The sequence below is a fragment of the Marmota flaviventris genome, chromosome 4 (genome assembly GCF_047511675.1).
Source record: "Marmota flaviventris isolate mMarFla1 chromosome 4, mMarFla1.hap1, whole genome shotgun sequence".
Classification (NCBI taxonomy): domain Eukaryota; kingdom Metazoa; phylum Chordata; class Mammalia; order Rodentia; family Sciuridae; genus Marmota; species Marmota flaviventris.
The window spans coordinates 7,214,783-7,230,902 of NC_092501.1; the positions used below are offsets into that span (position 1 = coordinate 7,214,783).

At 40.2% G+C, this 16,120-nt stretch overlaps 1 protein-coding gene across 5 annotated transcripts in view; it reads left to right on the forward strand.

Moving 5' to 3' along the window:
• The window catches only part of Eef1akmt2 (EEF1A lysine methyltransferase 2), an 80,438-nt gene that overhangs the window by 34,417 nt on the left and 29,901 nt on the right, over positions 1-16,120 (forward strand). For 2 of the 5 annotated variants that reach the window (XR_003582005.2, XR_003582006.2), the window contains 2 exons: positions 5,501-5,539; positions 8,516-8,827. The exons of 2 other annotated variants lie outside the window; for them this stretch is intronic. Coding sequence is in view for 1 of the 3 variants with exons in the window: in XM_027930059.2 (XP_027785860.1) it covers positions 8,516-8,547 (32 nt within the window). In the remaining 2 variants the exon portion in view is untranslated. Of the gene's footprint in view, positions 1-5,500; positions 5,540-8,515; positions 8,828-16,120 lie in introns of those variants that run through there. One more of the 5 variants, XM_027930059.2, reaches the window with a different exon arrangement.

A 16,120-nucleotide genomic window follows, 5' to 3' on the forward strand; every position in this document is an offset into this window, starting at 1 on the left:
TTAGATGAAAATTAACTGTTAAGGTTAATACTTTGCTTGCACAAGATGGTTTTGTATGGGAAATTTTGGGAAAAGGTTATTTTAATGTGTAAAAAGTCAGAAATTACTTCAAAATGTTGGCAGTGTAAACTTTTTAAAGATTGTATTGGTTTCAGACCTGAGATCTAAACCATAAAATAGTTGTATAGTTTTTTTTTGGGGGGTGGGTACTGTAGATTGAACCCAGGGGTGCTTAATCACTGATCCATATCCCCAGCCCTTTTTATTTTTATTTTGAGGCAGAGTCTAGCTAAGTTGCTTAGGGCCTAGCGAAGTTGCCAAGGCTGTCTTTGAACTTGAGATCCCCTGCTTCAACTTCGCAAGCCCCTGGGATTACAGGCATGCGCCACCCCATCTAGCAGTTGTGTAGTTTTTTGAAGTGATTGGTCTTTTTTTTCTTCCTGCATTAATAGTCTTTCATTTCAAATACAGTAACAATAAGTACTCATTTAGGATTTTGAGTGGTTAAGTATGTGCTACTTTTAAAGCACCAATCCAACAAAATATTTCTGTATAACTACACTGAAACATTGAGTTTGATTTGCTTGGAATGGATCTTTGTTTCAGTAGCTCCTTGAGTCACTATGTGAAGTTTGTTCCATTTGCAAAGCTGAAGCTTTTTTTTTTTACTTTTTTGACTCTTGGAGTTGTTGCTAAGCTAGGTAGGAAAAGGGAATTGTCATTTTTCTTATTACTTTAATTATGCTAGACAGCAGCCTCTTTAAGGATTGAAATGAGAACAAATGGAAGGTCCAGAAATGCTAATAAAAAATTAGTATTTTCAAATAATACAAAGTTGTTAAAAACCAGGCCATTAAATATCCACGAGTTAATGCAATACACCATAAAAACACATTAATACTAAATTTAGTATTATTAAACCTTATGAATATATGGGTAACTGTGAATGAAATTATGCAGTTACAAAAAGGAGCAGTAAGTTATGTAGCGAATGCTATTTTCTGTGGATAAGAAGTTGGGATTGTAATTTACTTAATCAAAAGACACTTATTTTGAGGAAACTTGTTTGAAATGCAAATGAGATTTTTCTGTGTCTGTGGAGCCTGCACAGAATTTGTTGCTTTTTATGTTATTGCTATATAACAAACCACTTCTGTGTGTAGAAAGTATGTGTGCAAGTCCAAAGGGAATTGAAGTCTGAATGGGCAGGTGCCACCAATTAACAAATAGAAGGTTTTTAGAATATTCTGTATTAAGCCAGGTGCACAAGTTAGAGTTGTTTTTTGGGACAGGCATTTATGTATATGAGAATCAAACATGACACTACTCTTGGCAGCTTGACTAAAGCCATTTTGAAATAAGTACAAACTGTCCTTGATATTTTTCCCACTCATTGTAGCAACATATTTGCCACTGCCTTTGTGATAGGCTTGCAAACTTCTGTTTGAGGGAAGAAGGGAGCTAAACATATACTTTTTACCTCTTTATGAATCATATGCTTCAATTCATTTTTATTTTTGAATTTTTATTGTTATACAGTACTGAATGTTGAACTCACTCATTCATCTAGAGTATAATAGAAACCTTAATTTTTTCCCCTACTACTAGAAATTGAACCCAAGGGCCTCATGCATGCCAGGCAAATGCTCTACCACTGAGCTATATCCTCGCCCTTTTTTTAAATTTGATTTTGAGTCATGCCAAGTTGCCCAGACCTTGAACATGGGCTCCTCCTGTCTCAATTTCCCTCTTCCTCAGAAGCTGGGATTGTGCACCACCATGCCCTGCTGGAAACTTGAATTTTTAAGGAACCTACATTAAGTAATTAACTTTTGAATAGCCTTGAAATAATTTTCCTTAAATGGACATGCAACGAAATAGAATATCCTTGCCTATGTTAGTGGTCTTTAATTTTTGTTTTCTTAAGTTATTTTATAGGTGTGTGTGTGTGTGTGTGTGTGTGTGTGTGTGTGTGTGTCTGTCTGTTCTATCTGGTGGCCTACAATGAAAATATGTTCAAAGTGAACATTTGTCTCCATAGTAAGGGACCTGGGTTTTGATTTCCTGTTTTTAGCTCTCTAAGCTAGATTTTATGTGCTCCAGAGACAGCCTTCTGTTTTGAGAGCAAGAGACCAAGTGTTTTGTGTTCCACAGTAGTAACCTCTTCAGCTAATTGTAAGGGTGCATGTGGATAGGCTATGAAAGGAGTCTTGTCTGGTATATTTTACTGGAAGAAGGCTGCCATGATCTAGAGCTTGATTGTGGGAAGCAAAGATCATGTTAGGTTGAAAGACAATTGCAGTGGGAAAAAATTAGGAAATCATTGTAATTTCTTTTAGATAGGAAAAAGATGTCCTTAGAAGGGGGAGTGTAGGAGCATGTTTTATTAACAGTTAATGGAAGAAAATGAATGCTAATTTATTCTTCATACATACCATGCAATTTGTTAGAAAACTAAAAGAATAGTTTGAAATTCTTTGGTCAATTGATGGATTCCTATGTTAGGGGCATAGAAATGAAACTCAACATTAAGCAGACAAATACCCAAGCCCACAGGCTACATAAATGCTGAATAAAACCAGCTCTACAATGGAACTCTGAAAAGCTTCGGGTAAGAAGCCTAATGAATGATTGAATATGACCTTAGCAAAATCCCTGGAGTGTTGTTGAAAGATCATTCATTTCCAGCTTAGATGTCAAGATGGGCTCCAGTAACCAGGAAAGGAAAGGAAAGAAAAAAAAAAAAAAAAAAAAAAGAGATGAAGTTGGTACTTACTGGGTTTTAAAAATCTTTATAACAGTACATTAGACTAATAATTAAAAGGGCTTTTTTAAAGTTGAATTTTGAACTGTCACTGTGTAGACATGTAGTTTAGGCCCAGTGAAACCAAATTAAAAAGATAGGAATAATACCCAAAATGTGAATATATGAATATCCTGCTTTTATGGAGTAGAACTTCAAAAACTGGATGTACAGACTATAATGTACTTTTGTTATGTTGATACTATTGTAAAAAAGACTGAAACCAAGTGATAGATCATGCCTTAAAACTTTTTTTCGCAAATAACTTGCCTAGGTTATTAGAGGACGGTATAAAAAGTCAAAGTCTAAGTTTTTCAGAAGCAATTTTCTTGTTTTTTTAAAAAATATTTATTTTAGTTTTAGGAGGACACAATATCTTTATTTTTTTTATGTGGTGTCTATATTTTTTTATGTGGTGCCAAGGATTGAATCCAGTGCCTTATGCATGCTAGGTGAGCACTCTACCACTTGAGCCACAACCCCAGCCCCTATTTTTCTTGTTTTTTGAAGAAACAGTGAATGCTTCCATTTTATATTTTTTAACTGTGTGTTGTTATTACTGCATCAGCAAATGATAAGTATTTTAATGAACAGTCTTTATTGTGCATGCTCTGTGGAAGCTTCTTAAGAAAAGTGAGTCCATTTGTTCTTTATGTATTTGTTTTTTCAATACATAAACATTTACACATGATCCATCAATTAGCATGTCCTGGATAATATCAGAATAGTTTAGAAAGAAACATGAAAATACTTTAGTTGGCAAGGGGACTGTGAACTGTATTTACCACTCTTTATTAAGGTATTTACAGATAAAGCAGTTTATTATCAGGGATGGTAGCAGAATGGAAATGGTGTTGTACCCTGCTGTCGCATGCCTTACTACTTCAGAGAGGAGAGACTTGGGAGGAAAAGGCTATGTGTAGATAAGTGTGGGTGCTGCCAGTTCACATTTGCCTCCTAACCCTTTTGCTAATATGAAAATGTCAGGCCTTTGTTCCCATCTAATTTTAGTACATCCTGGCTAAAAAAATGTTAGGATGATTTCCAACTGTGGAACTTTGAGGGGCGGGGTGTGGAGGGGAAGAGTAGAGGAAAGAGCAGTTTATACTCCATATCCCTCTGCCTTTCTGTGACAGCATCTAGCTCCTACTCTGTTGATTTTGGTAATGAAATAAATTTAGATGTGCCAAAGCAGTGATAATTAGGTTTTCTTTCTATGTCATTGGTAAGAAGCCTAGTTGGAGTCTGAATGGGGAAAATCATAATATGGTATATAATAAAGCATACTGGGCTGAATTTAAGAGCTGTATGCAAGCTTTGGAAGGAAGGCCTGAGTGAAAACTACATGTTGTGTTATGCAAATAGAATGTTTGAGGTCCATTTGTGTTTCAGTGAAACTGCTTTTAGGCTGTTGTTTTGAATGAGAATAATGTTTGTTGATTTTTGAGAAGCGGTCATAAGCAAGACACACAAGTCTGAGCCATTTATCCCCTCTGCAGACCCCAGTGGGTGTAGAGGAAAGCTCTATTCCATGAAGAGAGCTATTTGGGTCAAAAATTGATAATATATTTTGTTCAAGAGAGAGGCTAGAATTCCACATGGCTTTGTAGTTGGAAATGTCAAGTTTTGTGGTTATTATTTAATTAAAAAGTAATTAATTAAACAGAGCAGTTCTGAGTATTGGACTTCACTATGAAATAAGCTGTCTTTCCCAAAGGTTTGTTCAATTAGTGAGTTGAGGTTTCCTATTGGAATCTCTGTATGATAAAGATGTTTTATAACTAGAAGAGATAATTTATTAAGTTCATTTGACTAATAATTTGCAACAAATAAATTAGATTATTTTTTCAGCTTGGAATTGAGTTGAATTTATCTTATAATTAAAATATGTTAAGTAATAGAATTACTTAATATTACCAAAGGAAATAACTTAATAATATCAAAGGAAATTATTTATTTTTTTATTTTTTTAGAACTAAAATTTGTTTCTAAGTTTTTTTTAAATTTTTTTTCTGTCTTTTTTTATTATTAGTTGTTCAAAACATTACAAAGTTCTTGACATATCATATTTCATACATTTGATTCAAGCAGATTATGCACTCCCATTTTTACCCCGTATACATACTGCAGATTCACATTGGTTACACATCCACTTTTTTACGTACTGCCATACTAGTGTCTGTTGTATTCTGCTGCCATTCCTATCCTCTACTATCCCCCCCAAAGGAAATGATTTAAAAAAATACTAGGAGCTGGGGATGTGGCTCAAGCGGTAGCGCGCTCGCCTAGCATGTGTGCGGCCCGGGTTCGATCCTCAGCACCACACACAAAACAAAGATGTTATGTCCGCTGAAAACTAAAAAATAAATATTAAAAAAAAATTATTAAAAAAAAACTAGATGGTCGTGAGTGGAGTTGTGTGCTTCTAATCTCAACCATTTGGGAGGCTCAGGCAAAAGCAATGAAAGTTTAAGGCCAGCCTGGGCAACACAGTGAGACCCCTCTTTAAACACACACAAACACACACACACACAAACACAAAAAACAAAAATGGAAAGAGAAAAAAAAAAACTGGTTCCAAGTGATTAGACTATGCAAATTACTTATATTAAAATTCTCTGCTACTGCAGCTTAGGTTGTCGTAATACAGTACTGTAGACTTGGGGGTCTTAAACAACAGAAATTTATTTCTTACAGTTCTGGAGGCTGGAATTCCAGTATCAAGGTGCTGGCAAGGTATGTTCCATTCTGAAATCTTTTCCTTTGGCGTGAAGGTGGCTGCCATCCTTGTGTGTTCCTGCGACCTCCTTGTATGTGCTAGTGGGGGGAGGGAGGGAAGGAGGGAGAGAGAAAAGAGAGGCAAACTGGTTTCTCTCTCTCTCTCTTTTTTTTAAGGAGTCTCTCTCTCTTTCTCTTTTTTTTTTTTTTTTTAAGGGCACTAATTTTAATTCTTCAGGTCCTCATCTAACCCTAAATTGCTTCACAACGTTCCCACCTCCAAATATCATCACTTCAGGGCTTAGTACTTCAATATACAGATTTGGAGAGGAAACCAACATTTAGTCCATAATCTTTGAATTTGATCCAAGGTTTAGAAAAAGACCTGCAAAATAGATTTTTACTATGTATGAGGACCTTAAACATTCCATTTTTAGCTAAATATGAGTTGTTAGGTAACTGATGGCTCTTTTAAGCCAAGATATCTGTATATGAAAAATATATGTACACATAATAAAATATTTAAAGTGACCAGATGAGTATTTTTCAATTAAAAAACTCTGTGCATGCTTTGTTAAACTTTAGAGTTGAGTATTGTCTCTGCTATATATTTCAGTTTGTATTCATTTGACCATAGAAATGATTTATCCAGTAAACTTAGAAATTTACATTTTATTTAGACCACTTCCACTTTATATATAAAAAGACGAGAGATCAAGGCACTAAGCTTAAGGAAAATTGTGATAATCTGAAGGATCTTCCTGATTTGGTTTTTCTGTGCCCCAAACACACACAACTGCATACATTCATGGATAACCTTTACTATTGAAGTCCCAGGCTTTGAGACTTCTGCCTTTTTGTGTCACAGAGATTGTTCTTGAGTCTTAGTACGTGGGTCTGCCCTTTTGTACCCTCTACCTCTGTGGGCTTCTGTCAATTTGTCCTTATAACTGCTTATCTCCTCAACGAAACTGAACTATATTGTGCTAATAGCAAAGCCCCCAATTGTATAATATATACTTACTTAGGGTTGTTTTCATTTCCATACATGCTTGATGGGATGGAGACAATCAACGGTATAGCCCTTGCCTAATAGGATTCTGAATATTAAGTGAGAAAATAAATGTAAAGCAGCTTAGCATGATTCCTAGCACACACCAGTGCCAAATATTCTTTCCTTCAAGGACCCTTCTTTCCACTGGGGATAATACGTTGAATTGTTTGGGATTTTACCACCTCATTTAAAATATTCAGTTATATTGAAAGGCATTTGTGTTCTGGGTATGATTGAGTGAAGATACTGGGAGGAATGGTAGATAAGTAAGAGAAAGAGCAAAATCTTGGAACAGGTGGGCCCTTCAAAAATTAAAAACAATCATACTGTATAGCTCCTTCTTCCTTTGTTTTAGCTAGGGCTGGTACTGTAGCTAAGGAATGGGAACTGCATATCTCAGTTCCAAATTTTCAGATATCCTTTATGACTTGTTTCAGCAGTGGCTAAGAATACCACTCAGACTTAGATAATTTGCAATAATTGTTCAGTAATAGATGTAGTTATGATGGAGAAAATGTTATATGGATACATTTGAATTGAAAAATGGGCAAGGATATTTAGTATACTTCCCTTCATTAGATTTGAATGCCAAGATGTTATTCCAGGTGACATCAAACAGGAACCCAAGAGGAGGTCTCCAGATGATCATGCATTAGGAATTTGGTAGCATTGGGTTTATTTTATTTATTTTTTACTTTTCCCATATTTTTATTAGTGCATTATATAAATAGCATTAGGTTTAAATGAGAGTTCAATGTTGAGTTGGATTTGAGTCTTTTACTGACCAGTTAGGAAGCAATGGGCTAAGATTTTATAATTGGTTTCTACCTTGCCTCATCCGGATTTGATTTCTTTGATCTGTGAGTCATGTTTATTTCCTTTGCTATAATTGAGTTAATGCCATTTACACAGTGGTGTTTTTTAGTTTGATGTTGAGTAATATTTTAAATAGTTTATCTGATTTGTTTTTAGTTTATACTGGAACTGACAGTCTAAGTATAAAAAGTATGGTGAACTAGTTGTTTATGCTAGTCTTGAAAACATTTGATTTTCAGATTTGTTTATTTCTTTAAATTTTTTATTGGTGGAAGTGAATATCTCAGTGTCTAGAGTGCCTGGTATGATAGAAATGTTGATCAGAGCGATGTTGCTTTCACTATTTACTTTCAAAGAGCTTTAGTCCTTAACCTGTTTTAAGAAAGTTCTATAGATTGAGCAATGTAGTGAGGCCCTAAGAAATTTAGCGAGAGAGACCCAGTCTCAAAATTTAAAAAAAGGGCTGGGGATGTGGCTCAGTGGTTTGTGTCAGAAAAATCAAAGTTTGGGCTCATCTTTCAAATATTAAATGTTCACATATTAAATATTAAATATTCAGTGTTCTTTCTTCTAAAGAATATTTAAGAAAAGAAGTTGAAATGATTTTATTTGAAGATGGTAATATAAACATTTAGGCTAGGGATGCAGTTGAAATATTTTATAGATTAAATCAAACAATTTATATATATATATATATATATATATATATATATATATATATATAAATATATATAGATATACCAATGTCAAAGTAGTCTTAACTTTTTTAAAGCTCTTTTTGATGACGTGACTAAGGCAAACTAGATTACAGATGACTAACCATATTTTAGTGATATTAGAGTCCACTTGAGATCATAAATACATCAGAGATTCTGCTCTTGAACCTTACTATTAGAATACTAAAACTGGTTTGGCAAATTTTCATATGCCAGTAACTGAATGTAGATAGTGAAAAGCCTTTATTATACTTTTTTTTTTAAACCATGTATAAACTTTTCAATGTCTGCTTTTTATGCTTATGTTTTCTTATATAGCACATAACACCAATAGATGCTATTAACTTTGCATACAAAGAGGTAATATGAAATTGAAATAAGTTTTAACTGTTGCTCTGTTCTTTTTAGCTTACTTTACCCAGAGCTCTTCTATCCAGTGAGTTGCAAGCGTGACATTTGCTGTGTTTTCAGCACCTGCCAACTTGGAAACCAGGGTTTGTGCTCAGGACGTAGGCTTACAACCCATACTTTGTGGTACACAATGCTGTCCCAGCTGGCATGCTTTGGTACCTCAATGGTGCTAGACATTCAGTTACAAAGCTTTGCGGCTTCACATGCTCTGCTTTCAACTCTTATTTTGTATCAAAGGAGTGAGATTGGTATCATTAAATTCACCGTGGTGGTGATTTTTCAGTGAAAATAAATTTGCTTTTTTAGTTCTTGGATCAAAATGTGATTTTGTCTTCAAGAATCAAAGTGCCTCTTTAAAAAGTTTAAAATTGTACACGCAAATGCACAAGTGTGCATGTGTGTATAAGCTGGATAATATGTATTTATATATGACACATATATATCTATGGAGATCTATATCTATACATGAATGATTCAAGCCAGAGATAAAATTTTCATCGATATAAAGAACAACAGGAAAGAACAGAAAGATTAGTATGTCATAGTAGATAGGGCTGTTAGTTATAGCTGGACAGAGATGAGGAAATACAGGCCTTGTTTTTATGAATAAGATCTGTATAAAATTGCCCCCATGATTGGTTCATTTTTGGTTTCTAGCTATAAACAGAAACATTTCATATTTTCCAAAAATAGTATATTCTACTAACTTATTTTCAGTAGCCGGTCTCTTTGAAAGCATTTCAGGTGGATTTGGTGATGTGTGTCTTTCCATGATGCATTATAAGCAATTTTAAAAGGTTTTGCTTGAAAAAAGATCTTTTCAGATGTAGAAAGAACACTGTGAAATGTGAATGACTGGCTTTTAATACAACAGTTGTGACAAAGAGGCAGTGGCTTTTAGAAGCTGAATAAAGGGGTTAATACACATGCGTCTGCATACTGCTGTTAGGCCCAGTGTATAACGTGTTTGACATTTGTTTAGTTCACTTTGTTAGTGTACAAAGAATAGTATGTTATTCTCTCAAACCAGTTTCTAATTTTTTTAGTGGTGAGCTCTTAAAAACCATAGGTACAGGGAGATTTTGATGGGGGCATCTGAACATTCACTGGCACTAGCTCTGACTTCAAAGCCTAGCTCTTTGTCATTTGAACATCACATTTATCCTGGTTCTAAAGGCATAAAATTAAACACAACTAACTGCCTCAGACACTCCTTAGTGCGTATCAGAACCCAACCTTTACCCTCCTTTGTACAAATGTGCTTAGGTGAATACTTTTATTAGCTTGTTGATACAAGTTATAGTTGGTTACACCCTGTCTTAATAAAATACACCCTTATTGTCTCCTGTTGCTTAAGAGCTTTAAACTTGGAATGAGGGAGCTCTCTAATATAGAGTGATGCTCAATTTCAGTCGTCCAGGCAGTTTTGAGTGGATGCATACTATGCACACAAGCACTCTTCTATTTGGTAGTCCTCTCATGGTGGGAGCAAGAGAGCCAGTGTTTCTGTGCTTTTTCCCTGGGCCTCATATATTGGTCTTGGAGACTGTAAGTATAATTTTATGTTTTCACAGGGTGTTCCATGTTCTAATTAGGCTAGTGTTTGTCAAAGATAATGGAAAAGATATAAGTGATAGCTTTCAGATTATTTATGGATTTATTCTTAAATTGGGGTGTGGATTTGTGTTTAGGTGCTTGGTTATGCTCTAAATCTGGTTCTGATTTGGTTGACTGGTAAGTACTGAACAAAGGTAGACAGTTTAGATTCCCCCACCCGCAGATTGCAGTTTACATAGTTTAAAATTCAGAGTTTGGATAACAACCTTTTAGGTAGGATTTTTTTAAATGAAGAACTATGAAGATTTAGTACTAAGAAGTGTGGGTATTTTATGACTTATCACAACATGTGGGGAGAGCCTATGGTATGGAAGACTAAGTGACACAGACCTTGATGTATATATTTTTAGCCTTTGAGGATGTGAAATAGCTATTCATTGAAGTTAACTTGGCTTCTTGAGCAGGAATTTTAGTTCTAAACATCAAGAAAGCCTCAGAACCAGAAAAACAGGCTGCTTTGGGTTGGAAAGAAGGAGTTACAGCAAAGGAGGTGCCCATAACCACCGTCCTTGGAATTTTGTGAGATTAACATCATCCTGAAAGCAAAAAGAATAATGGTTGCAATAATTGTTTCCAGGCTTAGGACCCCTGCATCTTGTTTTTTAAGTTGAACCGATGAACTAGTAATTGTAGGAATAAACTGAATGTTTGCCAGCAGGAGTCACTCTAGTACTTCTAATAAAAAGTTAGCAAATTAAACTATATCCTTAAAGCTCTGAAAGGCTGAGGTGGTAGAGACTGTGATGAGATAGCTTTAGGGAAATACTGTTATTTTTCCTTAAGTGTAGAAGCCCTCTCGCTTTAACCTTGTGCCTTCCTTTGTTCATTCTCGGTACTTGTTTCTTTTAAAATTGTCCTTAGTACATTTTTAAATAAAAAGTAATATTTATGGGTAAAGATATCAGTATTTTGGTATTCTGCATATTTGCTTATTTCAGTTCTCTGGATGAACTGATTATATCCTACATCGTGTACTTGAAATGAATGGACTCATCCTTTCTACTGATTGTTGTTTATCCTAATCTTGTACCAGAATCACTGGAGTGAGCTGTAGTGAGTGTGAAATGAGATGTTAGCTCATGCTTTTCTGAAAAGAATGGGTCCACTGTGATGACAAGCTGAAATATTTCAGCAATAGTTATGAAATATAATCGTTTCCCAAGTGCACACAAGCTCAAGAAGTTAATTGTTCATTTATGTTTGATACTGGGATTGAAACATTGGATTAAAACCAATTAAATGTTCCTAGAAGCAACAGAAAAAGTTTCCTGATTTATGAATAGAACCATTCAAATGGCGCAGACACAATCCATGTAAAGTAATGAGGTGTTTTGTTTTTTTGGCAAAGCAGAACACAAAACAGGCATAGGGAGTTCTTTTTTAAAAACGTCTTTAAAAATCTTTTTGGATACAAGGTCAATAAAATAACATCCATCAGTAGGAAGGAGTAATGGGAAATCTAGGGCTTCACTCACAAGGAAAACAATCCCCCTCCCCCAGGTGAGCTGCACAATGAAAATACTCTGCTTATTCTATCAGGGTTACATTCCTGAACTTAAGTCAACATCCTAAGTTACAGAGCTAAACATGCTCTGCCTCTGCTTAGCAACCACAAATCCTTCCTTCGCCAGTTGCCTGTATTTTGGATGAGGCTTCTGAAGTACACATTCCTTTATTTCGGTCGCGCTCCGAATTAGGAAACTAGCGCTTTATGTTAGTTCTAAGTGTGACAACACTAAGAGGTCCCCCTCCCCTGCCTCCTGCACACCACAGAAACGATGATTTCTTTTCAACCTCAACACCTAACAACCCGGAAGCTGGATGTCCGAAGCCCACGCGGCCCAGGATTTTCGTTCTGGATTGTGCGTGGAAGACAGGGAGAGAGGCCCCTGGAGATCTTGACCAGACAGCTACGGTGGTGACGCGGCCCGGGCCTGGGGCCACTTCCCGCGTCCCGGGGCCTCGTAGGCGCGAGCTCGGCAAGCAGCGCGCGGCTCAGCTCGCAGGACGCCCTCTAGCCCCCGCCGGCGGCGCGCCTCGGCACCCCCACTCCCCGCCCACCGGCGGCTACGCGCACTGCACACTCGCCCGCCGCCGCCGCCGTCGCACGCCGCCAGGCTCCTGCACGCCGCCGCCGCCGCTGAGCGCCGGGGCCCGCGACGCCGCCCGCAGAGCGCTGGGCTGAGTTCACGCAGACGCGGTCGGTCTGCCCCGCGGCGGCGGCGGGCGCGGGCGGCCTGGCCTGGGCGGGTTAAAGGGACGAGTTGCAAACAGTTCAGGAAGTGACAAGTCGATTTCCTCCTCCCCGGGAGCCGCACGGTACAAAGCGCTCGGCGCCGGCAGGAGAGCGTGCGCGCGGCAGACGCGCGGCGGGCAGCCGGGACGACTTGGCGAGCGCCGGCGGTGACGGTGCGGGGCCCGCTCCCGGAGCGCCCCGCTGCGCACAGTAAGCGACCTCAGGCCGGGTGGTGGCGGCGTCCGGGGGGCTGGCCCCTAGCAGAGGTCCCTGCTTGTGCGCCCCGGCGCCGGCTGGAAGGAACCCGGCTCGCGTGCGCGCTGGGCTTGCCTTTTTCCTTTCCCCTAATATTGGTTTCCTTTTTTTTTTCCGCCTGGTTTCGCGTTCGCGTTGAGTCGGGTGGTTTCCGCCAGCACCGAGTCTCGCCCCTGGTGCAGGCGTGAGACTTGTCAGCGCGTAGTCGAGGGGAGGGCTAGCCTGGTCGCTGCGGAAAAGTCTGCGCTCCCCCGACCCGGGTGCCCCCTCTCTGCATCTCAACTTGAGTCTTGGTTCGCGGCAGCAGCGAAGGCTCCGAGCCTCGGGAGCCGTGCGGCCCCGCTCGCCCCGAAGTTCCGCATCGTTTGCAGACAACTCTTTTGTTCGCGGAAGTTTGCACCCGCCACCCCTGGGATGCGGGCTCTCAGCGACGAGCTCCACGACTGCTGGGCTAGCCGGTGCGGTCGTGATGGGGGTGAGAGGGAGAGGACGTTCTGTCCTGGGAGGGCAAAGCCTACGGGGTGGCTACACCAGAGCTTTTGGGTGGGGGTCGCCCGTGCCGGCGTGGCTTTTGCACATGGCGAGGAGGGCAGTCAGTCACGGGCACGCTGTTCGAGTCATATTTTTGCCAATCCTTGATTTGCAAGCCCGTGGGAGTCGGGTTCCCCGCTCGGGCTTTCTCTTGGTGGGGCGGGGACGAATGAGGGGAGGAAACCCAGAATTGGGGAGGGTCCGCGGTTTGGGTTGCCCCAAGTGTTTTCTTTTGCAGTCCCCCCCTCACCCCCCGCCCTTGGCCAGCAACTCCCCCACCCTTGCGGACTTGGGGAACAATGCTTGTGTGTGGAACTGGGTGCTGGAACACCGGTGAGTCGCGCGGGCTGGCTTGCCGTGGTCCTGAGTCTTCAGACACCCTCTGATGCTGGTTTTCCTTCTTCTGACCGCCCGGGTTCATTAACACGTACTGTACTTAGTACCATGGTGAACAAAGAAAAGCTCTTTGCTGCATTTGATGAATGAGATTCTGCCTCCTATAGGCCACACTCCGAGTCTTCCATACGGTACAATCCGGACTCAGTGGTGTTGGGAAAGTGGCCCCCGCGGTGGGTTGCATTCCGGGGCTCCTGGGCAGGGCATTTGTGCAGCCTTGCTGCCGCCGCGCTCGCCTTGCTAGAGCTGGTGCAGATGGAGCCAGGCTGACGGTTGTTCAACATGAACAAATGTTTGTTGAATTGTTGTGTGGTGGAGAAAAGGGACTGTTTTCTATTGACTGCTGCAGGAGTTGGAATGGCATTGTTTATTGGCCTGGGAAGCCAGGCAAGCGTCTTGTGCTGCTTCAACATATTAGCAGACTTCCAAATGACATGCTAGCATATGTGTTCCCAGCAGTCCCCACTGGCTGCATGGGGGATCCCTCCTTGCTCCACATTCCGGACTACAGGTTAAAAGATGCTACCTGACTGGAGGACTTGGGAAGGAAGGAGACGGTCTGTGAAACTCAACTGTCCTGACCCAGGCCAGGTTTTGGTTGCATTTTAATTCATCCACTTAACTATAACTTTTCTCAGTTATAGTTTTGATGCTGAATTGCAGGTCTGGAGTTTTCTTTCCCCTTAGCCATGCATGGGCTGCAGAAACAGCAAACAGCTAGCTACATGTTCCAGTTGACAGTCCCTTTCTAGTAGAAGACAGTTTGGGTCTAAGTTCTAGATTGGTAGCTATGACTTCACCTGGGTAGGTCTAGATGCTGTCAGCCATCCTGAGGAGTGAGGCATGTGCTGATCCAGCTTCCAGGGCACTATTCTAGGCAAGAAATCTAGGGAGAGGATTCAGGGAAGGCCTGTGTTTTTTCTCCCAAGTGTTCATTCAGAGAGCAAGGTGATTGTAAGACTTAGTGCAAATAGTTTTGCCCATGAACTTATTTTCCTCAGAGGTGAGATTGATCTGCAATTATTTTTACATTAAGGACAAATTTTAAATAAAAGCTAGCAATGTCATTGTTACAGAAGTGGGCTTGAAGGTTGTCCCAGCTGTGTCAGAACAAAGCAGAGCATTTCACTGTTTTAATTGGTAATGTTTTAAAACACTTTCTACTTTCTGTTTTCAACTTAGGGTATGTTGTGCACAATAGCATTTTAGAATTCATCAGGTTTTTTTGGAAAGAGCCCAAAATACCTTACTGTCTTCACGGTGGCTAAACTTAATTGACATTTTATAGGGAGCCCTGGTGCTATTTCCTGGGCTCTTTCTCTGCCCCACTTTTAGTCTTTCTCTTCCCTGCTGTTGGTTCTTTCACTATCCCCCAGCCTCCCATTATTCTAGTTCTGTTAAAACCTGGTGGGTTGGGTGTCCTTGAAGTGTGTCCAGTGAGCAGGGCCTGATCCATGATGGAAGCTCAGAAAAGGGCAGGGGCTCTTCTTTCCTTCAGGAGGCTGGAGAGGGGAGCCTTTAAGTGCTGAGAACTGGCAGCAGGGGACGCTGAGGAGCAGCAAGGTGTCTGCAGAGCTTTTCAAAAAAGCATACCCTTAGGGAGTCCAGAAGAGTAGAGGAAAGTCACAAGGGGGAGGGAGGAGGGAAGGGAACAGGGAAATACTGGGGAACAACATTAGCCAAATTATATTGTTATATCATGTGCATGAACGAATATGTGACAATGAATCCCACTGTTCTGTGTCATTATGACGCACCAATAAAAATATGGAGGAAAAAAAAGCACACCCTTCTCATCTACTATTCCATTCTTGGGCCCGGAAGACTGAGTGTCAGACCCACCTTCAGGCCATTTGATGTTTTACCCAGGCAGTGTGATTTACTGGAGTTAATTGTACACCGTTAGGAAAATTTCTTGTTCTTTTTCTTAAAAAAAAAAAAAAAGACTAAGCAAATACTCAGATCAGCACAACCCCCATCATCACCACCACCATGCACACCTCTCTGATGTGTAATAAAAGAAACCTGCAGGCATAATTTGTTATGTAATATGCTGATAATACAAGTTTCGGTTTTAGATGGAAACCAGATGTGGAGGGGCTCTCTTTAATTGATCCAGCAAGGGGGAGATGTTAATAGATTAACTAGGCCCTGCAAGACCCAAAGGTGGCTTGTTTTTGTTTTTGTTTTAATTTAAGAGGCGAATCCCAGCCTCAGCTTTTTGGAGGTCTCTGCCTCTCAGCTTCTGCTTTGCTGCAGCTGTCCTTTCTGTCAGACTCCTCCTCTCTTGAAAGAGCCAGTTTGTTGCCAACACGAGGCACATGGCTGGCTCTGGCAGGGCTCAGTGCAGCTTAGCTCTGCTGGGCTCCACTCCTCCTTGCTGGTCCAGCTGCTGCCCTGTCCTCCACCCAACAAAATAGGCCTGGCAGGGGACTTGGGTGCTGTGAGGAATGTTGACTGGTCTCCCTGATCATCCAGGGAGAGTTTGTTTAAACTTGTTCAATGAATACACTTTCCCCCAAATCACTGACTCTCCTTTTTACTGTTTCCTGCTTAACTTTATGAAG